Here is a 25516-nt window from a genome sequence, read left to right as displayed (position 1 = left end):
ATAAAGCAGTTTCACTAAACATGTTTTGATAGAGGGAGCAGATAGAAGAATGAGCTCACTTAATAACAGTAAACTATTTTTTGTCTAATTTGTAATTGATAATGCAGTTTTTCTTTCTTTGGAAATCCAGTACAGCTATCCCTGCAACTCTGGTGGTAATACTGCAAGATACATTCACTGTAGTTCACCCTAGGGTCATGACAGTTTTGTTTTAGCACAGTAAATTGAAACACAAGCAAGGAAATGTTTTCTATTGGTCCAGTTTGCCAGTACAAAAAGCTGGAATGCCTTCCCAAGCCAAGAGGGGTTGTACAGCGGCTCAAGAGCAAGATGGCGAAATCCTGTTAAAAACTGACTAGCCCCCTACTACAAATTATATACCAGTTAAAACTAAAATTAAACTCAATGTGCATGTGTAAAAGCCCTACCTTTTCTTCTTTTTTCCCAGTCTTTTTTTTTCCGCCATCTTTCCACAAAGACTCAAGGGTTACAAGGCCTTGAAGGCTCCAGTCATATAACACTGTACTGGTATCCTTAAACAAAAAAATGTAAATGAAAAAGAAAACAAGTTACAATTACATTATGCAGATTAAACTTGGTAAAGGTTTTTACAGGTGACAGGGGTGAATCCCAATTATGGACACATTTAACAAACATTACTTATAGACATATATTTATTAAAAAAAAAAACATGTTACTTAAAATGATCTTCAGACAAACCGCCAAATATATTAGATATGGACTAGTTTACCTGCAGATTTTTAATACCGCCCAGCTGTATTTGTGATTTACACACAGCTTTACAACCAGACAGCACAACAAGGTGGGGGACACCACTTCCTTTTGAAGTTACAGAAAACAGTTGCAGCCTGCTTACTTGGTAATTTAAAACAACATACTGCTATATAAATTAATTGTTACCTATCAGTTAATTTACGAATGTATGTTTAGACAGTGATTTGTGATTCCTGTAAACCTTTAACAAAGCAGTAATAATGTAAATTCTGTAAATGCAAATTCTTGCATTTACAGTATAATTTCAGCCACAACTTTATAACTATGTGAATAGGTAACACTTATATTGTGATTTTACTGCTGATTTCCTGCAGTGGCCATGTTGTTACTAGAATAAATCACTCCACAGAGAAAGTAGTAAATACCCCCACATGAAAAGAAATGCTTTAGATTGAATTACACATTAAAAGTTAGATTGTTGAAATAGAAAACAGCAACACCCTCAAGAAAAAAAACTTGTAAAGTCTGTCGGGATAAGTTGTAGTAACAGGTTTAAACAATAGCTTACAACAGGAGCTAGAAAAACCAGGGCTTATAATGTCACATAAGCAATTCTGTGCATGCATTGCTAATTGTAGTTCGACAACAAGATTGTATAAAACATTTGGAGAAGCACAATACAGAATAAATTTAGGTGACCATAACCAACTACTACAAACTATACGGTGACCTGGATGACTGAGAACTTTCACAGACATTTTGATAAGCATTTTAAAAAAGAGGTCAGAAAGAGTCCCATCTGGAACAGATGCATGAAGAACAATAATGCATACAGAAGGAAACTAATGTCACACAACTTATTTTTAGAAATGTTTACAATAGAAATAAAATATTCTCAAAGTACTTCTGTTTGAATAATGTAATTTTGTGACTAAATGAAGCATGTGAAGGCTCACTGACTCTTTTTTGGATGAATGAAGTGGTAGAAAAACACATTATATAACTGTAAATATAAATGTTTTAGTCTTTAGAACAATAATTCAGTCACCAGGGGCATGTCTTATCTTATGCAGGCAATACAGAGAGATGATCGTCTTAACCCATATAATCTGATGATTTACTTTCATCCACAGCCAGGATTTATTGTGACAACAAACCTCATGTGCCTTGCAAATCTCAAGTGATGCACTCTGTTTACAACATCAGAGAGTGCACCTGCTCCACTGTGTGCTCTGAAATATGCTCTGCTGTGTTATCATACAGAGGAAAGAATGGCAACAAGCAATGGAAGCCACTCTGTACTATCCATGTTTATAAACTCTAAATGTAGCCATCAATTCCTCTTGATATTCCAGGGCCTGAATGACAATCTTACCTATCGATACTGACAGTGACTAAGGTACTGCTGGCTTCTGGAAAGTACAAGTAAAGCTCACTTGCACATTACAAGAAAAAAGTGCCATAGCATCTCCCCATAAACAATCAGCAGATTACACAGCTGTTGCTGCATAATTGCCTTGTCTTACAGCAAAATCCCTATGCAGTGCTTAACTCAGGTTACAAACTATCACAGTTTGCAGAAAATGTGGTTTCTTAGTAAATTTGACCAGCTGATGCAGAGTAATTACTAAACCGGCCAAATGTCACACCTGTTAGGTTTGCAAACATGTTTATATTGTGGGCTAAATTCTACATCCCTCCCATTGTATGATACTCCCCCCACCTCCTAGATTGTAAACTATTCGGGTCCTCTCTGCCTCCGTTGGATAAGCATATTTTTTTCTATTTAAACATAAATCAGATGTGTTGTTTGGATAAGCACTCTGCATTACAAAGATATTACAAAGATATTGGTATATCTTTAGTAGGCTATTAAATTCACTTGTATAGCTATTTTAAAGTATTTGTACACCCAAACATATGGTCTGTTAAATATAATCTCAGAAATTTTAAGTGTGTTTAGTCGTCCAGAAGTGGCAGAATCACCAGGTGAAAATAAAGGTAGAAAAGCCTGAAAAAATACAACTAGAGTAGCCACCACATCTAAAGACTGGTCAGCTGCAATATAGTGCATTTTTGTTTTTGGATTTATATATGTCTTAATGCAGAAATTCAGGTTAAATACACTTTTATAATGCCAATGTGTATGGTGATACCTACCAAAACATGCACCATTTTGTGTAATGTGATTAATGCACCTTCTCCACCCTACTGCATACAAGCCTTCTGACCTCCCCACTTTTTTTTTACAATGGGATAGATTTAATAAAGCTATCCCAGACTGCAGAAGATATACTTTTATCAGTGAATCTGGGTGATCCAGCCAACCTGGAATGAATTTTTAAAAAGTAATTTGCTATTTAGCAAATGTTTTCAATCCTGGACCAGATCCATTCCAGATTTGCTGCATCACCCAGGTTCACTGATGACAGTGTATCTTCGTCAGCCATGGAGAGCTTTATTAACGCAGGCCCAATGACTTGATTTTACTTCATGATTTCTTTAATATGAGACTTGTATCTGCCATATACTGAAAACTTAGATAGGACAAGTTATGCAAGGACATTTTAATATATATTAGGATTTTAAATGTTGCAACTGTCTCTGTAAGGTGTTTATGTTTTTTAGAGTTATAGGAGTTTGATATCCACTTTCTATAGTACTCAACATGCACAGTGTAGGCATTGAGAATTGCTGAATAAAACTCAAAATGTTACTGAAGGTTGTCCAGAGGCTGCCAACCCGTAACACCTACAGTATGCAAAATATAACTCGCCAAAAAAGGCGAGTACCATAAAATTTACTACTTTATGGGTCTGCAGCAACTGCATTGCATAAAAGCATGTGGTGATCCATCCTCAACATATACTTTTCTGCCAGAAAAAATTGCAAGCCCAGGTGTGTAGCAGCCCCTCTCTTCACACAGTGCAAACCTGAAGATTTCAGGGAAAGAGACTATTTCATGGCTAAAAAAATATATAAGAGAAATAAAGGGCCATTTTATATACTTACTTAGAAATTAAAAAAAAGTGAAATTACTTTCTAGTTCCAGGCAATTCTGGCACTAACTTACAGCAATATTAAACCAAATGTCTATTTAACTAAGCATGGTCAAAATACCACTGAACAAACAGTACAGTGTTCCAGCGGATGGGACAATTAGTATTTTGTCTGTGAACAGATATCAGATACAGAGAGCTCTTCATTCTAAATCAATGAGCTCCATACAATTCACTGGTAAAAAGAAAGAATGAATCAAGCCAGATCTACATTTACAGAATCATGTGGGAAGCTGGACTTTGCTATACTACAATTATATTCGAAAAAGAAAACCAGAGGTGATATTCAGTGTGTAAAAACCCTGATGGAATCTTTACCTATCATTTTTGTATTTTAATGTTTTTATTGAGTTTTTCAGAGAAACGAATATGATATAACAACAACAAATAAAAAAAAATTAAGAAGAACAATAGTAATAACAGATGGACAAACATGCCTCACTAGCCTACAGAATACACAATAACAATCTGTAGTAATAGTAATAGTAGCTTATTCTCCTTTACACTTGCTGAAAAACTAAAAAAAAGGGAAAAACATTTCCTAAAGGAGTTTAGGAAGTGTGACACAGGACAATTTCACATCTGTGCCTAAATCACTCCTAATTTAAACAGAATGGTTACAAGGGTAAATCTAGCTCATACAGAATCTGCCTTGTTGCTTTGCACTTTCTCCAATATTTTCCTAGAAGGAGATTTGTCAAAACTGATCAATACTTAATATGCAGGATATAGAATGAGCAAGTTTGAAAGTAAATGTTCCTCAAAATCTTCATAACTCTATTATATTATACTTAAATAATAATGTAATGTGTAATGAATTGAGCTTTTATCAAGTTAGACTCATGCAACTAAGGAATAGAAAACTAACAAAACAAATGTGTAAAATCAACATATCACCCACTTACTAAAGTTTAAAGTTGCTCTAGTGGCATAAAAATGCTTTATTGTGAGGTATGTATAATTTCTTTGGCTAAATCATCTTGCATGGGTCCCCAACAGAGGGGAAATTGCTCCTCTGCAAATTCATCATGCATACTGATGTACTGCAGGGAAGGTGCATGCAGATGTGCTAGTATGCCATTAGAGCACCACTAGGCTTTGCATCGATTTTAGTGTGACACCATACACTTCAGTAACAAGTGAGCTTTACTGTGCACTATTGCAAAGAAAATATGAAAAAAAGGAAATGGGTTCCTAAAGCAGAACTAAAGACTATTATCTTCTACTGGTTTATCTGTCATGATGCTGCCCTTAAAACATCAATTAAGCACAATGGCAATTATGAAAGTTATCAACAATGATATGCCTTGAATGTAACATACATTAAAGAAGAGCAAACAGGTAGAATGTAAATTCAAAAACAATGCAGAAAACATTGGTCTGTATGATTGGGACTTAATAACATTTATAAAACTTGTCTAACGTAAGAACTTTTTCATTTAGTAAAACTGTTACATTGAATAGCTGATCCAAAACTATTATAGCTTTAATTTAAGTAACCATTCACATCTTAGGTTCCTCAAAATTAAACATATAGCATGGTGTAATATCAGTATATTTGATGCTGAAAGCAGTGACCTTTAAGGAGTTTCCATATAGAAAATCTTTATTCATAGCAGGTCTGCCATTAAGGCCCAAAATAAGGCCAAAGACACTGGGTCACACAAGAATCTCTGGATTAGTATGAAATTCATATAATATTGAGTTTACATTGGCGGATTCTGGCAACAAAGTAATGTGTACTTTGCTGTGCAGCTTTTTTTTTATTGCTCTGCAAACAATATACTGTATTAGACTAAGTTATGAAAGTTAAGGAATATTTTACCAATGTTAGTATAGCACACTAAATACATAGCTCCTGTTGCTGTGACAAGCTAAAAGTGTTGTTGCTGGTAAAATAGCAAAAATGGTTTAGAAAAGGTAAGAAGGTGACTTCATACTTATAATAAAACACATTTTGCCTGTAGTGTTTGAAGAACATACAATCAAACTGTGCAATGAAGCAACTATTTAATTACAGTATATTACCTTTGCAATTGTAGCTGCCTGTTGGGGGTAATAGAGAGAAGAGCCAATTCCCATAAATCCCAAAGGATATATTATTTTTTTTATTCTTGAACCTATTGACAAACATCAGAGTAAAACAAAATTCAAGAAATAATGACAGCAAAGAAAATGCAGTACAAGAAGGCACTAATATTTCTATTCTATATTTTAATATGTTGACATAACCAGTAGTGATCTTTGAGTTCAGAGAGACTATGGCACTAACTAATAAATTATCACACTGATAAAATTATTAGGGTAACCACAATCTATCAAGAAGTCATTCAAAACTGCCCTACCCACGATTCCTTTTTAATGTAGTATACCACTTAAAAATTGATCATGAGTTTGAGTTTTAATCTCAGTTAGATATAATGGTAAAAACGGTGTTATAACATTTAACTATTGACACAATGGTAATATCAATTGAAACTGAGAGAGAGAAAGTTGCATGCTGCATGTATCCCAAATTCAATAAATTGGATAAAATGTTAATACTAGTGCCTGTAAGGGGGCCAAAAAAAATAAAAAAATGAACAAATAAGACATTAACTTCACAGGTCAACATGTCATTTTCATCAGATATAATTTTATGTGGGCTTTGTAGTATTTTTGCGGATTTCACATCTGTGTTCAGTTTTTTTCTAGTGCGTCTAGTTTTTGTGATGCAGCTAATTATATATTGTGTGAAATTCGTTATAAATAGCCTTATCATATTAGAAAATTTTTATTTTTAGTTGGAGACCGCACTAACTGCGCTTGATTTCATTTGTCATCATGCCTAGAAATTGCCTTTATGATCCTGACAGTTTCTGTTACGTGTGTGGTTCATTCACGACGAAAGCACAACGTTGCCAAATTACCACAGAACTTGAAAAGATATACAAAATATATTTCGGCTGTCCACTTGGTGACCAGAATAAATCTTGGGTTCCACATGTCATCTGTAGCAGTTGTTCCAAAGGACTGCGTGACTGGGTAAATCAGTCTTACTGCATAATGGTAATTCCAAACCAAGTTTACCGATTGCACATTCCGTTAACCTAAAGGAGTCCTATGACAAAATGAAGTTACTACTTGAAGTATTACAGTATAAAACACATCAATGCAACCTCTGTGGGAATCTAAAGGTCATTGGCTTGCTGATGGGAATGCAAGGAGGATTCAAAAAATATTGCTGTTTCCTGTGCTTGTGGGACAGCTGATCTACGGGAGACCATTATGTCTAGCGTGATTGGCTACCAAATAATACCTATAAGCCCGGAACAAGCAGTGTCAAGTTTCTGACTCTGGTTGATCCGCATAAAATATTTCTGCCACCTCTCCATATAAAAAGTTAGGATGATGAAGAACCTTGTAAAGGACATGGGTAAATCAAACTCCATGGGTTTTCAGTACCTTGTTAGGGAGTTTCCAAACATAAGCACTGGATAGTTGGGGTGGATGCATGCGTGGGGCTGACGTAAGTGCGCCGAGTCAGCTCCATGACTCACCGGGAGCGGGATGGACAGCCAAGCTGAGGACAAGTGGACAGCGCCTGGAGGACGGCACGGGTTCTCGCGGGACTGCAGGAAACAGAGGAGATGTTGTCTCGAGGCAAAGCCAGGAGGGACATGAAGAGCATGGGTAGAGCGGCTGCAATACATGGGGTGGCAAAGTTGGCGTTGTTAAGCACTCCAGGAAACCAAGAACGCAGAGAGAAGGAAGAGGTAGGAGAGAGTAAATCTGATTTGATAGAAAGGGGTATTTCCCCAGAAAAAATGCAGGTAATGTCCTGTGAACCAGATAGCTTCCTGCAGAAAATATATATTACAAAGATATATTACAGGTATCATTATATACAACAGCAAAGAAAATAACATCCATTTAAGCTAATTTTTACTGAAAATGGGAAAACCCAAATTATTACCGTGTTTCCCCGAAAATAAGATACTGTCTTATATTATTTTTTTCTCCAAGAAATGCCCTAGGGCTTATTTTCAGGTAGGGCTTAAATTTTGAGAAGAACAACAAACCGCAAAAAAATTTACATTTATTTCAAACGTTATCACATTCTGCGACATCATGGTAACTCTGTAAGTAAGCTGTGTGCTGTGTCCTCCCTCTTCTACCCTCCCCCCCCTCACCAATCAGTCCTGCATCACTGTGCTCTGGAAGAGAGATGGGACAGCCTTATCCACGCTGTTCTCCCTTCACTCCCCCCAGCACAATCAGTTCTGCACTGCACTGGAGAGGTGTGGCATCCTCAGCGTCCTCTCTTTTCTCCTCCCCCCACCACGATCATTTGAGAAGGAGAGATGTGACAGGCTCAGTGTGCCCTCCCTTCACATCTCTCTCAACAATCATCAGCTCTGCCCCCCCAGAAGTGATGGATTGTGTGAGCCTGGAATACTCGTACATACGGGGTAGTGATGTTGTGACAGTCCTGCACTCGTGTGACAGTCTGTGATGTCCTTTACTTCCTCCCCCACCACTATGTACAGTATGTGCTGAAGATATTCTACGGTATTAAGCTAGGGCTTACTTTCGGGGGAGGGCTTATATTTCTAGCTTGCTGGAAAACAGCCAAAAATCCTGCTAGGGCTTACTTTCGGGGGGTGTCTTATTTTCGGGGAAACGCGGTACTTCACCATATGAAGCACTAATATGTTTTCAAGCTGTGGGCTTACCACTTCCAGCACAAAGTGAAAGCTCAGATAAAAATGAGAGATCTTCAGTGCCTTCAGTAAAAACAATACAGCAACGTTTGAAAAGCTATTGCTATAAGGACATCTCCCCTACAAAGTCGAGAACATCAGTGTCATAGCGGTGGAACAATGTTATTTAGCATTTTAGCCTTTATATATATTTTTAGAAGATTTAAGATGAATGTTATTAATGAGTCCACTATAAAATAATGAATGAAGCGATATAAAATGAGAGTAAATACTAAAGCAAATGGAGTCCCACCCCGGTGGTTATCACTGCACATCTCAAATGTCTCGGGCACAAACCTTAAAACCAGGGAAGAAGAGTGCCTGGAGTAAATAAAGGTGAACAAATTTTTGTTCTACCAAAAATTATACCTCAAGTTTAGATATAAGAAAATGGTATTCATGAGTAAGTTAGGGAGGTATTGTTATGTTGTGCAATGTGTAAACTTGTATTCGCTCCTAGGGAGGGGAGGTCCTATTAGAGTTCCTCCCATCCAGAGGAATTAATCATGTTTTTGTGAGTTTTGTTTGTATTTTTTGAGTTTTGGAAAATCTAGGTCTCCAAAGTTACAGATTAACAATAAAATAAGAAAGCTAGTGCAGGGTAAGGAAGTTTTTTTTTTTTTTTTAATTCTAAAATGACGGCGTCTAATATATCTTTAAATATACAGGGTCTTAATTCTCCATTGAAACGCATGCGGGCTTTTCAATATTTTAATGCTCAAACGATAGATACAATATGTTTACAGGAGACGCATTTTTCCTTTCAGTCATGCCCTAAATATCTCCATGCGTCATACCCTATGGTATTTATGGCTAACTCCTTGTATAAACGGCATGGGGTTCTTTTAAGCTTCAGAAAAGGAATTCCATTTGTATTGGATTCACAGTTAAAAGATCCTGAGGGTAGATATCTCATGTTGGTGGGAAGCTTAGATGATATTAGGGTAACAATAGTTAACTATTATGCAACGAGAATCAGGTACGATTTTTTGCTCATATGCTTCAGCTGGTACAAACGCATGCACAAGGCCTACTAATCATGTGCGGAGACTCGAATACCCCATTGATACCTAGTCTAGATAAAAAGAGTACAGTGATTGTATCAAATCAGTACAAAGATACATCAAATACACAGGCATTAAGAGATTTATTACGTACAGAAATGTTAGTGGATATGTGGAGAGAAAAACATTAAGATGAGTGAGAATATACACATTATTCTCATGCTCATAAAATCCTGACCCACATAGACCATATATTTGTAACAATTGATAGTCTCCCATTGGTAAAATCCAGTAGCTATATCATGGTCTGATCATGATGCAGTGCAAATAGTACTTTCATCTTTATACCATATGCCTTCTTTTAAATGGATTCTCATTGGATCTTTACAAGTGATAGACAAGTGAAGCAACGGATAAGAGAGGCGTTGATAGAATACTTTGATATAAATGCAAACTCGGGAGTTTTCAGATGCAGTGTTGTGGGCAGCCCATAAGACTCTTTATACTAAGTGCATCACGTCTTAAAAAAAGGCGTTTAGAGCAACTAACAGTTGGAACAGGAGTATAAATCCATTTGTGCTCAATTCTAAGACTCACCGAGTCGAGAATTGGGAAGACGTATGGAACAGATAAAGACACAATTAAATCTTTGTGATACAGTAATAACAGAAAAAAAGGTGAGATGGACTAGAAAAAAATCATATACATATGGAAATAGATCACATACCCTTCTGGCAAATAGACTTAAAAATTCAGAAAAACTATTTGCACCATATTCTTTACAAACTGGGCAAAAAGGTTTGACTAGTAACCCAGAACATATAGTAAAGGAGTTTTATGATAGATTGCGATCTCTTTATCAGTCATCTCAAGAGATGAATGAAGAAAAGATGAAACAGTTCTTCTCTCTAAAAAAAAACAAAAAAAACAAAAAAAAAACCTTACCGTCCCAGGAGGTAAAGCAGGCGATAAAACAGCTGGACATGAGCAAAAAGCTTGGACCGGATAGTTTTTTTGTTTTTGTTTTTTTTTAATGTCTTTATTAATGGCAGGTAGTTCTAATAACCAATGTTAAACATCACAATGAATTATGACAGTTTGAAAAAGTATATAATAATACAGATCAAACAGGTCAAACACTGTCAGCTACCACTGCCCCACTCTGATTTTCTGTCTTCTTGGAGTATAGTAGACATTAATAACAATAATCAACAAAACCAAACAAAGTATTAAACAGAAAACCTAACCCCTATACAGAAAAAAAAAGAAAACAGTTAGGCAGGAATAGACACTTTACTATACGATGTTGACCCACAGATAGTGGATTTAAAGTAAAGGAATTGTATATAAGGATTCAGACATTACCAAGGGTCCTAAGGTCATACCAAGTGGCGTGTCCAAAGAGTTCTATAATATCCTGGAGCTTGGCTAGGGAAAGAGTGTGCGGTAAATAAGGCATCCATGTACCAAAGAATCTTTGTGAATGTGTCTCTCGATGTTTAGTAGCTTTAATTTTATCTACTGTCAATATAGCTTGAAGATTGTATCATCCTGAGAAATATCTGGAGGTTTCGTCTCAAGCCACATCTTGAGGATACATTTTTTGGCTGCTAAATAACAAAGGTGTTCAAATTTGGTCACCAATAGCTGTGTAGGGATAGCAAACGCGGGTTTACACTACACTACAATGAAATAAGGCCAATTGCGGAGATAATTGTCTGCTGTATCCAGTAACTAAACAGGAAAAGTCAAAAACTTTAGACCAGAACCTGGATATAACAGGACAGTCCCACAATAAATGTTCAAGAGGAGCTAAAGCAAAGTTACACTTGGGGCATGCTGTCAACCTAGGTGTCAGATTGCGGGGATTGGAGGGTATATTAAAAGCATAATATGCTCTATGTATTCATTTGAATTAGATTTTCCACCACTGTTCACTAATTATAACTAATTATAACTTTACGCATGCATGACCAAGAGGATTCTAGTAACTCAAGGGCCTCCAAATGTGGAAGATTAAGAAAAGCCGCCCAACGGCGCACAAAAGGAAGCACACAAGCTGCATCAGTAGGGATATCTCTTATTAAAGGGTAATTATGAGATATGGAATGTCTCAATGCAGACTCTCGCAAAAGTTGTTGGATCTGGCCTGGAAGTACTAAATTTAATTGCCTGAGATCCAAAAAAAAGTAGATTTAACTTGTAAATAAGGGAGGAAATGATGCAGAGGCAGAGCATATTTGAGTCGTAGGTCGTAGTATTTCAAAGGGCAGAAGATTTTAAGAGTCATCCAAAAGATGACCAAGAACCGCTATGCCTCTGCATTTCCATAGTTCAAAAGCCTTATATACTTGACCCTGGGGAAAACAGGGTGTGGTTTGCAGAGGAATGTTAACAGTTGGACCCACACAACAATGGAACAGCTTTTTTATTTCTCTCCATGCTAGTAAAGTATCCCTTAGCAGAAGATTTTTACATAAATTGGGCAGCACAGATGAGAAAGGACTATTTAAAAGACTCAGTAGAGACCAGGGTTGAACCAAACAAGTCTCTAATTTTACTACTGTATATTAGGATGTACCATGCCACCAGTCCTTGACATGTCTCATAAGACATACTAAATTATATTTACGTAGATCAGGGAAATAACTCCCAAGTTGTCTTTAGAACAGACTAATTTAGATCTGGCAATATGAGGAGTCTTGCCCTGCCAAATAAAAGAAACAAAAGCTGACAGAAGTTTTTTAACATCTGTGTGACGCAGAAGAAATGGTAAGGTTTGTAATAGGTAGAGCAATCTAGTGAAACTGATCATTTTAACAAGGTGGCATCGACCCATTAGTGACAGTGGGAGAGATTTCCATTGAGATAACTCGGCTAGAATTTTAGATATGATCAGAGAATAGTTCAATCGGGGACATTACAGGAAACTTGAATCCCCAGGTATGTTAAAAAATAACAATTTGCAATTCTTATACCCAGGTTACTCATAGTGGTAATATATACACAGATTGGAAAAATTTTGCCCACCAAAAACTAAACCTGACCAGAACTAAATTTACCCAAGACCATTCCACACTATCAAAGGCTTTTTCTGCGTCAAGTGCCATAATGGCAGCCGACGCAGGAGTAAGACCCGACAAACGAACATGTTTAAGAACTACTAGTAATTTCTGTATGTTATAAGTAGTAGATTTACCTATTATGAAACCGGCTTGTGCAGGGCTAACTAATTGTGGAAGAAACTTAGCTAGGCGATCCGCCAGGATCTTAGAGAGCAGTTTAACATCTTTGTTCAGTAATGATATTGGACGATATGATCCCGGATCCAGGGGACCGGTTTTTTGGAAGTACTTTTATAAAAGCTAGTTTTCCTGTGTCTAGATATGTAGACTGGGAAAACATACTGTTATACAATGTGGTAAGAGGAGTAGAAATCCTGTCGACCAAGATTGTGTAGAATTCAGCGAGCAGGCCATCAGGGCCTGGCACTTTAGAGTTAGATGAGTGCTTAATGGCCGACAAAGTTTCTTCCTCTGTAATAGGCGAGTTAAGAAAACACAAAACTTCTGCAGATAACTGTGGAAGTGTTAGCATATCAAGGAAAGCTTGGCCTTGGGCCAGATTGCTCCCTTGGTTAGAATATAATTTTGTGTAGTAGAATGCAAACACCAAGGCAATACCCCCAGGTGTTTTATGCACGACCCCTTGGGCATCCTTAAGAGCCGTGATGCGCGGCGGCGTCCGGTATCCCCCTCCTAGATTGGCCAGTAATTTACCAGACTTATTTCCATATCTAAAAACCTCAGCAGAGAGATAGGACCTAATCATGGTATCATACTGGCCGATCCAGAAAACACATGCCCTTTTTTATTTGCAACCAATGCTCCCTATCAGAAGTGGAAATTGACAACTTGAAGGCCAGGTTAGCCTGGCGTGCTTGAGAACAGGCCTCTTGGTATCTTGCAAACGTCTGTTTCTTCTTGGATGCAACATAAGCCATAATGTTGTCTCTTAGCACCGCTTTTGCTGTGTCCCAAAATAGTGCGGGGTTAGACTTGTGTTGAGCATTATAATATTCATAATCCCGCCACCAAAACTCTAGATTTTGTTGTAAAGATTTATCTTTGGCTAGAAATGAGGGAAACCTCCACACAAACTCTGTTTTACATAAGAAGCCATCAGTGAGAACTGAGAAGACAGGTGCATGATCCGAGATTACCAACAGGTGGATTTTAGTGGTATCAATTTTACACAGTAAGTCATCAGAGACCAAGACGGCGTTTATCCTCGACATTGTGGAATGAACTGCCGACACGTGCGTGAAGGTGTCTCCAAGTATTAGTCAACCCTGCTGCTAACATGAAAGATTGATATGTCTTATCTTTATTGGAATAGACTCCTTGCTTCGGAGGTGGTGGATGCCTATCTTCTTTAGTTGTAGACACGGCATTAAAATCCCCTGCCACCAACAGAGAGGTGTGTGGAAGCAATTGGAGGGTACCCAACAAATTATTTAAAAAAAACGAATTGTTTGAGTTGGGACCGTAGACCGCCATTATAGTAAGCGAGTTAGCAGGAAATTGAAGAGTGAGCGATGCCCATCTGCCAGCTACAGCATCACATGACTTTGCAGATATGGTGTACTGTAACTTTTCATGCAGCAGGATAAGAACTCAAGCACGACACCCCGCTGCCGGGGCTCCCCAGACTTCACCCACCAATTCTTTCGCATTAGGTGGTATAGAGAAGAAGTAAGATGCGTTTCTTGTATGATGGAAATATCTGTTTGTATCGTCTTTAAATGCCTCAAAACTTTTGTGCATTTAGCAGGGGACCGAAGGCCCTTGACGTTCCGAGTAGCAAGCTTAAGGAGGTATACATAAGAAAAGACGCTGGGGGGTCCCAATCTATGGACCCTCTCTATCTTCATAGGTGCTTTAGGCCCCAAGGATTTAGGGAGGGTGATGGAACAGCGCTTCTCCAATTCAGAAGGCTTATATGACTCAGGAACATCAATAATGCACAAATTATTGCGGCGTGCTCTATTTTCCATATCTATAGTTTTTTCCTGTAATTGCAAGTACTGATCATTCATCTGCTCCTGTTGGGTACAAGTAGACAAAAAATATTCTTCCAAATCGCTAATGTGTTGTTGCATACTTTGCCGCTCTACTCCATGTTTAGTGACAATTTCTGGTATAGGCTGTAAATGCTGCTGTAACGCCTCTTTAATATCCTGTATCAGAGTGGGCTTAAGATGCTGGGAGACCTCCATAGCCAGCTCGGTGTAATCTAAGGCTGTGCACAGAGGACTCTGCCCTACCTGGACTGAAAGACTCGTCCGCGTGGTCCCGCATGGCGTTGGCCATCTTGGCCTGTGTAGCCTTCTTCCCTGCCTGCTTCTGCTGGGATCGTCTGGAGGACTGGAAGCCCGAAATAAAGGGTTCCATCCGCCCTCTGCTGTCCGCTCTCTGACCACACAGAACAGCGGGGAAAGGGGGGAAGTTAGAAGGGCAAGGGCTCTGAACACCGCCGCTACATCAAGCGCCAGAACCGTAAGTGGACAGGATAGTTTTAAAGCGGGGTACTATAAAAAGTATGTAGAAGAACCGACACCATCTTTGGTTCAGACTTTTATTGGAGTATTGAAGGGGGAAGGCCTGGACCCAAATATATTGGAAGCGGCAGTATGTATGATACCAAAACCGGACACAGACATAACGGTGTGGTCTAATTATAGACCTATTTCCCTACTTAATATCGACGCCAAATTACTGGCATTAGTGTTGACAGCGAGGTTGATCTGGGTAATAGAACATTTAATCTCATTGGACCAAACAAGGTTTATCCCAAGGAGACAGGCAGGAGATATTATTCGCAGGATGATGCACCTGACGTATTATGTACAAAAAAATAAGCAACAATGTTTTTGAGCTTAGATATAAAAAAGGCTTTTGACTCTGTACTTTGGCCATACTTAATGTACCTGTTGAAATATTGGAGATTTGGTCCACACTTTTGTTCATGGGTGGCAGCATTATATGCGACACTAAAAGCCTTTGTACAGTACTCGGGCTTTCGCTCTCCATATTTTTCAATCGAGAGGGGCACTAGGCAAGGATGTCCACTCTCACCACTACTGTTTGCCTTAGCAATGGAGCCACTGGCACAGGCCATTAGGAATCATCAAGATATAAGTAGGGTAATAAATAGAGAAAATCACCATAAAAGGAGGCTCTTTGCAGATGATGTTTTGTTATGTGTAACAAAGACACAAGTAACTTTACCAAATCTGTTATCCATTTTGTCGCAATTTCAGAAATTCTCTGGTCTACAAGTGAATAATTCTAAAGTAAGGCATTAAAAATCTCATTGAATAAGGAAATTGTAAGAACATTGCAGGAATCATTCCCGTTTAAATGGAAGGAGAAATGCTTGAGGTATCTAGGGGTTTGTATTACACCCACTTATAATAAGTTATATGATGCTAATATACCTGACCTTTGTAGGCATTTAGTAAATTTATTGGACTCGTGGAAGAGATATCATATATCATGGTTAGGGAGAATCGCCTTGATTAAAATGACATGGTTACCCAAAATTTGTATCTGACATGTGTTCTACCTATTAGAATCCCTTGTAAGATGCTCATTAAATTACTGCAGAGAATGTTATAATATATTTGGAACTCTAAGAGGCCCAGAATATCAGAATATAAAGAAGATTTTATATTGTCAGAAAGCCAGAGGTGGGTTACCGGTGCCACAATTATACTTATACTATGCAGCAGCACAGATAACCCCTTTAATAAGGTATGGTAAGGTACGTTATATCATACCTGGTGGGTGTGTCCTAAGATCAGCAAATACTAGACAAAGGTATATCTGATAGCATATACCCTAACAAGTAGAGTGTTTGTGAAAAGCCCACAAGAAGCGTTATTAAATCTTCAGTTGTTATTAAATCTTCCTACTAAGAAGCAATTAAATTTGGTAACATATCAACAAAGATGGAGTTGGCAAAGGCCGGGAAATCATCTACACCCAGTGTGGAACATGTTAAACAAAAAAATTATGTGTTTTTTGGTAAATGAGGGCAATACAAAATGATATTATGTCTAAATTCCAGAAGATTTGGGGACCCTAGAAAGATTTTATATGCTGATGGGATGTGATTATATGTCTAATAAATTTAAAATCAATATATGCCCTATGAAACAATGGAATCGACTTTGGTGATCAAGGAGATTTTTTTTTTTTTGTCTTGTGTTGTTAGGTGTAATAATGGAAAGATTTGAGGCGAGAATTAATAATGTGCGATAAGGTAGGGTATAAGGATAATTTGACTTTATCACTGATAGGAGGGTGGGAGATTATAATTTAGAAAATCAGGGAATTTAAACTCTAAAGGCTATACTATGCTGAAATAGGGAATACTTTATTTTTTTTTCTCACAATTAAATTTCAGTAGAAGAAAGGTGGAGACTTGTTAAGAGTTTGAAGTTATCACAATGAAGTTATGAATTAAAGTTTAATTGGTATATTTGTTTAGCACCTAGGAAAGGGAAGATTTACAATTCACGCGTTTTTTTTTTAAATCTATATGGTAATGGGGGAACATATCTACATTGTGAATATCACTTACCCTAAATAACCTAATATTGTGTATGTGTTTTTTTTTGTATGAAATGTATTAAAAAGAAATTGAAAAGAAACATAACCACTGCAAAAATGAAGTAAGGGATAGTTATAGGGCCACAGATCAAGTCTGTTTTGCAGGATGATGTTTTTAAACAATCTCTATCAGCAGCTGAGCTAGAAGCTTGGGATGCATTCAAGTGGCTGTGTGAAAATTTCTTGGGCAACCATAAGTCTCCTACATACAAGGAAGGAGTTAAGAATCTGTTTGATTCATACCAGAAACTGGGTTGTCGCATGTCATTAAAAATTAACATTTCTTGCACTCACATCAAGAATTCTTCCTGGAAAATCTTGGTATTGTGAGTGACGAAAAAGGAGAACGTTTTTACCAGGACATTCAGTTAATGGAGCACCGCTACCAAGGTTTCTGGAATGAAAGTATGGCTGCCTACTGCTGGATGCTGTACCGTGACAATCCAGACAAAGAGTACACAATAAAATCATACTCTAAGCATCTCTGAAGAAACAATGGTACCTGACTCACACTGTTTAGTAGATATTTACCACAGTGTTCCTTATTTTACTTCACACTGAAGATATATTCACATTCACTTTATTGGTGGTTACAAAATACGTTATGCATGTATCGGTACAATGTTAACTATATTAGTACTCATAACTCAGGAACTGTACGTGTTAGGGAAAAACTGAAAACAGATCTGAAAGCTGCTCGGAAAACCTATTTAGAAACGTTTGTGGTTTCTGATGGTTATCAAAATTATTTTTTGTTGAAATGTGTTTTTGTATAAACTGTTCTAGAAAAATAATAAAAAAAAAAATAAAAAAAAATAGCGACAGTAATCCTAATTAAAGTAAATCACATACTGAAAAGTATAAATTTGATTGTGGTTGCACCCTGTTTGCAAAACAGTCATTTTCACTTGGCAGCTCATATACTGACCTCTTGCAAGGAATAAGCCAATGACTCCTGCAAATCCAATCAGGCCAAGTCTGGGATAGAATCCAGGTGGTGCATCTTTTAGATATTCATATGTCACTGCAACAAAAGGTATACAAGGAGGAGTTCTTAGTTTCTCCCAAAGGTAGTTTGTGCTGAACCAGTTGCTTATCTTGCTCCCCAAATTCCCAAAATCAGTTGTATAGAACTTCCATTTCTAACTTGTTATTGATGAATGCTCCAGGTTTCCTTATTACTACATGAAGAACTATTGAACTGAACAAGCATGAGCATATAAGTAGTGAGGTCACCTGGTATCCACATGATTGTCAGTGATGATAATAATCTTGATGATATTAACGCTTGAGCGTGCACTTTCACAAATATCAGTAAATACAGCACCCATAATTATTTCCTGACAGATTTTCCGTAAGCCCCTGTAATTTTTTGCATGCTTGGGATGTGGTGTAATGGTAGGCCACTGCAGCTGTATCTTGACCTTAAAATTACATTTTCAATTGTTACATGTACTAAAAACACTACTATTAGGGACAAACTGATAAAACAAAGCAAAATCTAGATTTTTCCCTGCCTAAATTTGCATTTGTTGCCCATTATTACCTGCACTGGCAACATTTTTTCTTCTGATTTACAATAGTTATATCATGAATCTCCAGAAGATACAAGTGGATGTTAAAATATATGAATTATTATACAGAGGTGATCAATTTCTTTGTATTGTTTTTTAGTTTCTTTGGCACACCTCACAATATAAATACCTTTTGAATGTTCCACTGCAGTCTCTACCTTAGGCTTGGTCTTGGTGTATACATCCTACAAAAGATAAATCATACAATTTTAATTTCAAAAAGATAGCCTATGTTTTTTTCCTCTATATAGTGCTATCCTACAGTATAAATTTGCATGGAAATGATTTATAATACATTTTATTTTTAGTGGAAAATGTTTTTTTTTTACTTCCCCTCCATTGATCTTTGCTGGCAAAAATGAGTAACAGTCATAGCCCTCATTACAAGTATTCTGATGAAGTCTGTTAGATTATAGAGAGCACTTGGTAAAATGAAAAAGCTTAGTGCCTATTTAGTCTGTTGCTTGCTCTGCTTCCTTTCCAACTCAATTGACAATAAAAGCAAAAAGGCAGAATGTGTAAACTCCAATTAGAGTAAATCAAACCTTACACAGGGCTGAGGACTCTTTTCCTCCTAGCCCCATGGGTTCAACACCACCAATGCTACACATGAGGGAAATGAGAATCATGTGCACCTTCATACCATGAGCACTGTGTACTTTTGGATACTAAACAGAGTGGTTCAGGAGAAAAACAATGGAATATGCTGCTGGTTTAGGGATTATTTACGTGAAGAACCGGCTTGCCAAAATAGATATATACACTATAAAAAAAAAAGAATCTACTTAACAATTTTTCCTTAGAACTCTTTGCACTCCTTGTGAAACTGTAGCAAATTTGCTTTCAAATTTAAACAAATTTGATGCTCTTAATTTTTGAAAGGAGTCTGAATATATTACTTAGCTAACAAGCACAATAAATAAATTAAGCTTGCTGGAAAGACTTCAATTAAATAATGTCCTAACGTTAATATGATAATAGTATTCAACATTCCTTTCCATATGATCCGCCTAAAATTTGAAGCTCTTACAAATTGAATAAAAAAGCCATATCCTAACAAAATCTTAACAATAATTGTAAACTAATATTCAATATTTAGTTTCATATGACCTGGCTCAAGATAAAAGCTGATGTTCAATTGGAAGCTTTTAAAGACACAAATTAAATTTAAAAAAAAGACAGTGACCAGATTTTTCTAGATCCCTGCTGACCAATTCTAATGATTGTAAACGTGCAGATAACAAAACTAACCACAAACCAAGGAAAAATTATGCAAACATTTTATTTTAAACATCACAAAGATGCCTGGAAGACAAAGGTCAAATTAAATTCTTAAGAGTAACAATAAGAATCTAACAGTAAACAATTGTGTTCAAATGACTGTTTTTTTTTTACCACTCAAAGAAAACTCTGTTAGCACAAAAAGGGTTTTGTCAATTCACTTTGCCACATTTTGTTACAAAATAAAACTGTAACTTGCTATAGTAGCATTTCGAGATAAAAAGATAAATACTGACCTTGAATTTCAGGTTACCAATAAACCTGCTCCAGCTGACATCACACAACAATGCATGTTTAATGTAATGGGTCATCAATAATGTCAGCAGAGCTTAGAGAGAAAAACAGCTATTAGGCGATTCAACAACCTTTAGCTAGTTAGCTAGTGTTTTTGTTTGTGCACATAGCATGCACACATCAGGGCCTGATTTATTAAAGTTCATCAAGACTGGAAAAGATACACTTTCATGGGTGGAGCTGGGTGATCCAGTAAACCTGGAATGGATCTCATCCAGGATTGAAAATATTTGCTAACAAATAGCAAATAATTTTTAAGAAATCCATTCAATGTTTGCTCGATCACCCAGGGTTACCCATAAAAAACTGTATCTTCTCCAGTCTTCGAGAGCTTTAAAAAACCAGGCTTAAAGACTGGCCATCTAATGATCGTAAAGCTCTACTGCAAGCAGAGGTAAATCTAGATATTTTGTTATACCCAGATAACCATTAATTTGTTCATTACACCTTCTCCATTAAAACCTATGTAAATAAAAGAGTAGGAGCAGACAGGCTTTGCAGGCAAATATTTATTCTTGAAATATTTGAAAATTTATTTTTTTATATTTATTTATTTTTTTATATTTTTTTATGTATTTATGAATATCAAGGCTGGGCATACTTTTATAAAGCCACATAATCAGAATTATCCTTCTGAGACACATTAAAACTTATGCCTATGCTATGAAAGAAAGTACCTTTTAAATACCAGATATTTATCATTTATCTTGACAACTGGTAAAAACTGTCAACACCTACACTATGAAACACAAGTAATATAGAGTTGTTTGTGCAGCAACTATTATTTTCCTATTAATGGCAGTTTAGTAATCATTGCATGTCTAAAGAGCACAGGCTTCCCAGGAAAAGAACCTGAGCAATAAAAGCAAAAAAATAACATCTAAAACTAGATGCATTTTTATTGATCATAATAATACATACCTCAGTGAGTTATAGAACATAATAGAATAAGAATGTTTAAATTAAACAATAAATAAAGGGATTGTGCTCTATTCAAGTGGGTTTTGGATTCTGATGTCTACGTGAATTCAGAACCTGCTTGAAGCAGGTCAAATGTATGTCAGAAGAAAGTCAGCTGCAGCTGAAAGTCATTGAGTTCTAAATGATCTCAGAAGAGTTTAAAACTGATCAAATTGATGCAATCGACAGAAGCCCAAATCTCTCAACAGAAGCCCCTAAAGTTTTGGCACCAACCCAAGTGCTGCTTTCTTTTGGATTAGGGTCATTGATTTAGTGTAAGGGGTTGAGCCCAGGCTACAGTAAAATTAGGTGTTCAGATTAAATATGAAGGCACACCTGAGGCTATTCCATCCACAGACCCCCACTGGCAACATAACCCATGCCTACCTGTTATCCTTCAGAACATCCCACTAACCCTAATATTTTATGTCTTCGTAAAAAAGAAAAAACACATTTGTAATGCCGGCTTCACAGTTTACCACTCCTGGCTACAAAGTGTTATGAGTGTCCTTATTACCAAATAAGCACGGAAAGCAAGAGTAGACTGCTTGTAAACATAAAAAACACAGAAAATGGGGCATTATGTATAAAAACTAAGTGTATTTAGGGCTTACAACAGATGGACGGAGATAGAGAAACTTTGGCTTGCCCCTGCACATCCTAACCCAATGTTGTGGGGATCCCTGCACTATATGCCTGACTAATCCCTATTGGGACCTCTGCAGTTCACTAGATGATTTTGGCTTTGTACTAAAAAAAAGTGCTGTCTTGCCTCTCCCAAATCCTTACTAACTTCCTTTTTATACAACCCTCAAATTCCAGATAGCTTGACTAGGTGTATGATTTTTCCCTGGGTTTCTAAACAGATTTTCTGTTTTGGACATACTTTTAATTCAGTTACCAGAAAGTTATTGCCCTTTGCGGATCTACAATCCAATTTTTTTTAACTACTTTCATCTGCCATATACAGCTACCTACAAATCCGTAATTTCCCCCAAACTCTCACTAGAGACTTTGTCTTTTCACCCCTCACGTCAGTTGAACGTGTATGTGCAGGAGGTCCACCTCGTAGAGGGCTGATCTCTGAGATTTACCTAAGATTGACTACTGAACCTGCAATGCCTTTAGTCAAGCATGCCTATTTGACTAAATGGGAGACCATTCTGGGCAGGGAACTCCCTCCAGAGCTGTGGCAGGTTATATGGGGTAAAGCTCATAAGAGTTCGGTATGCACACTGTATAGGGAAAATGTATATAAAATTTGTATGCATTGGTAATATACCCCAGACAGGCTTTACTCCATATATCCGTTTTGCGGTAATAGTTGCTGGAGGTGTGATTCTCAAGTGGGCACCGTTTCATATTTTATGGAACTGTTCTAAGATAGTGCCTTACTGGAGTGGGGTGAATGCTTTGCTCACTGAAATACTGGAAACCTCTATTAGTTTAGATCCAGTGACCCATTTGCTGAATGTCCCCATAACGAACTTTCTAAACCAAGGAAGGCCCTTTTGATGCATATTCCCACGGCGGCTAGATGCCTCATCTCGGTGCATTGGAAATCACCCACTCCGCCCCGTTGTGGAATTGAGGACACGTGTAGGGGATATTTTGCTGACGGAACATCTATCTGCTATAGCAAATAACAAACTGGAGAAGTTTGAGGAAATTTGGGCCCCATGGGAACAAGCAATTGCAATTCTATTATAGAATACAGATTACCTGTAATTTTTCTGTGTTGCTCATTTGCACTTCAAATATGGTTGGCTGGACCAGTTGTTTCCCTGGTGAGATCTTGTATGTCTTCCTGTTCTCGTCTTTTCTTCTTTTTCCTTTCTTTCCTTCTCCATTTTTTTTTTTGCAAAGGCGTTTATTTAAGAATGCTCATTTGTTCTAAGTGATGCTAGACAAGTAATGATTGTGTATTGATATAACTGATACGAAGGTTTAGAAAAACACAGGTTATGTTCTAACATCATTCTGTATTTTACGCCTTCCCCTCTCCTATTGTTTAATATATGTTTTATTTGTTTTTTTTGGGTTCCTGCATTGTTGTATTCTTATATATGTTAAAATCTTTAATAAAAATTTACATTTAAAAAAAGAAGTGAATTTCCAGGCATTACCCACATTTACCCCCAACACCTCTTTTACTCCCTAAAGTATGTTACAGCAAAATTATCTCTTTCACTTTGTTCCTATAGTGAGAAACAACTTTACTAACTCCTTGTGACATCATCACAAAGCTTGTAAGAGTAAATTCTTACAGAAGCTGATGCTAAATGGTCACTTCCTACTGACATAGGCAGAAGCCCCTAGAATTACATTTCTCAAGAGTTTACATTCTCTTCTTGTGTGGACAGGCTCTTGAGTGTCAAGGTAGCAGCATTAATTTGCTGGGAAAGAAATCAATTTATATGGAGAAGGGCAAGAGATAGGTAGGTAATACTTAGAGTTCTGTAGTCCAGCAGGCTGGACTTATAATGTTGAAAGTATTAGATCAGCCTAGGCAGGAAATAAGAGACACACCAAATTTCTAGCAGACCAACAGTTATTTTTCGGTACTTGCAATGTTTGTGAAAGGTATAGACTTTTAGAAACATTGGATTTAGTTTTTATGTAGGTATGTTAAAACAAACAGGCCGCACAAGAACTGCAATAAAATACATTTTCTCGATCTTCCACAAAACACTCTGCTTTCCGTATCCTAGCACACTGCCACAACTGAAACCAGAGAGCTATAGGTATGTTTATGCACAGATTCACACCCACAGTATGTCTTCCTAGTGCCCGTCTGTGTGATGAAGGCATAAATAACAGTTTAGATCCACTTTTTTTATATTTTTTATGTTTTGAATTTCAGATCTTTATTAGTTAACATAAATAAAACTTTGAAATTACAATATTTCAGATTAAGAAATTCTGTCTAGTCTGCTAATATTCTTTCCAAATATACTGACTAAACCCACAGGTTTTTAGTTTTGGAATAAGATTTTATGCATTTCTACTGTTGAAGAACTGAGGATTTATTACAGTCCTAGAACTGTCACTTATAATATCCTTTGTGCATCCCAGGAGCACAGCCCAGGCGTGTCAACTCCTTGCCAGGTTTAGCTGGGATGGTTGAGTGTGGTATAAAGTTCTGTACAGACTCTTCATTTTTGTTAACCAAGAGAAATGCTCATGTTTGTCTCCAGTGAAAATTATTCTGTGTAACTGGCCCTGATGTCACCCAGTGATGAAATCCAATGACAGTTGATGTTTCCGATGGAAAGGCAGCAGCGGAATGCCTACCACTCATTCTGTACCACACCTCTTCACAGAACGAAAGCACAGTTTGTACAACACTTCATTCCTACTTTCACTGAAAACAATTACTAACAATCACATCCAGTGACATGTAATGTATTTGTGTGCATATTTTTTTTAACAGCATTATGCCTATTTATTTTTCCTATGGTCACTACTATCCCTTTAACTGAAAGCAAAAACAATCTTTTTTTTACTTTTTGTAGTTCAAGTTATTCATTAAAAGCTTGAACTCTGAGGCGACACAAATATTGGTTTAGGCAAGAGGAGAAGACAGAAAGTACTAGTCTGAAAAGAGTGAAGGCTATGTAACCATGGCAAAAACAGCTTATTGTCTGAGGGAATTAAGCCGTTTTAAAAATAGTCTACTTTCCCCAAACTAGTACAATACAAGACTAGGTCAAACCATGCTGTACCAAACAATTTCCCTTTTATGGGAAGCAACTCACTATACACGTGACTGAATTGTGTCATTTATCCAAAATCCAAACTAATGAATAATATCACAGAAAATAAATTCCATTATGTGTAACAATTATTGATATCTGCAAACATGAAGTTGTTTTTTTCTTCTTCCATTTATAGTAAAATATTAAACAATCTACATGAATGCTAAATTTTGTAGATGTTCTTTTTTTCATCACTAACCTTCAAACTAGGAGAACCTAATCTCCAGAACCTCTATACATCACTATTTTTGCCCTTGCTGGGAAATGTATCTCTTTATTTGTCTGGGTTTAAACAAGGTTTCAGATATCCCTTTCAGTGCAGGAGACACAAGTGCAGGGATCCCTGTTACAGATGTCATAACTGAAACTGTTCTTTTCACTTTCTTTCCTGTGATAACTGTAAAGATGTATGTGTTCTATCGCCTTCTGCCCT

General features: G+C 37.0%; 1 protein-coding gene across 3 annotated transcripts in view; it reads right to left on the bottom strand.

Moving 5' to 3' along the window:
- Positions 1-25516, bottom strand: part of APOO (apolipoprotein O) — a 44373-nt gene that overhangs the window by 2679 nt on the left and 16178 nt on the right. For all 3 annotated transcript variants that reach the window (XM_072428412.1, XM_072428420.1, XM_072428404.1), the window contains exons 4-7: positions 18921-18975; positions 18145-18240; positions 5823-5914; positions 429-533 (exon numbers count right to left, since the gene is read on the bottom strand). In XM_072428412.1, coding sequence (XP_072284513.1) covers positions 429-533; positions 5823-5914; positions 18145-18240; positions 18921-18975 — 348 coding nt within the window. The remainder of the gene's footprint in view (positions 1-428; positions 534-5822; positions 5915-18144; positions 18241-18920; positions 18976-25516) is intronic.

This window comes from Pyxicephalus adspersus, chromosome 1, assembly GCF_032062135.1.
Source record: "Pyxicephalus adspersus chromosome 1, UCB_Pads_2.0, whole genome shotgun sequence".
Lineage (NCBI taxonomy): Eukaryota > Metazoa > Chordata > Amphibia > Anura > Pyxicephalidae > Pyxicephalus > Pyxicephalus adspersus.
Note: the sequence above shows the minus strand (reverse complement) of the source record. Positions and strands in the feature narration are given on the sequence as shown.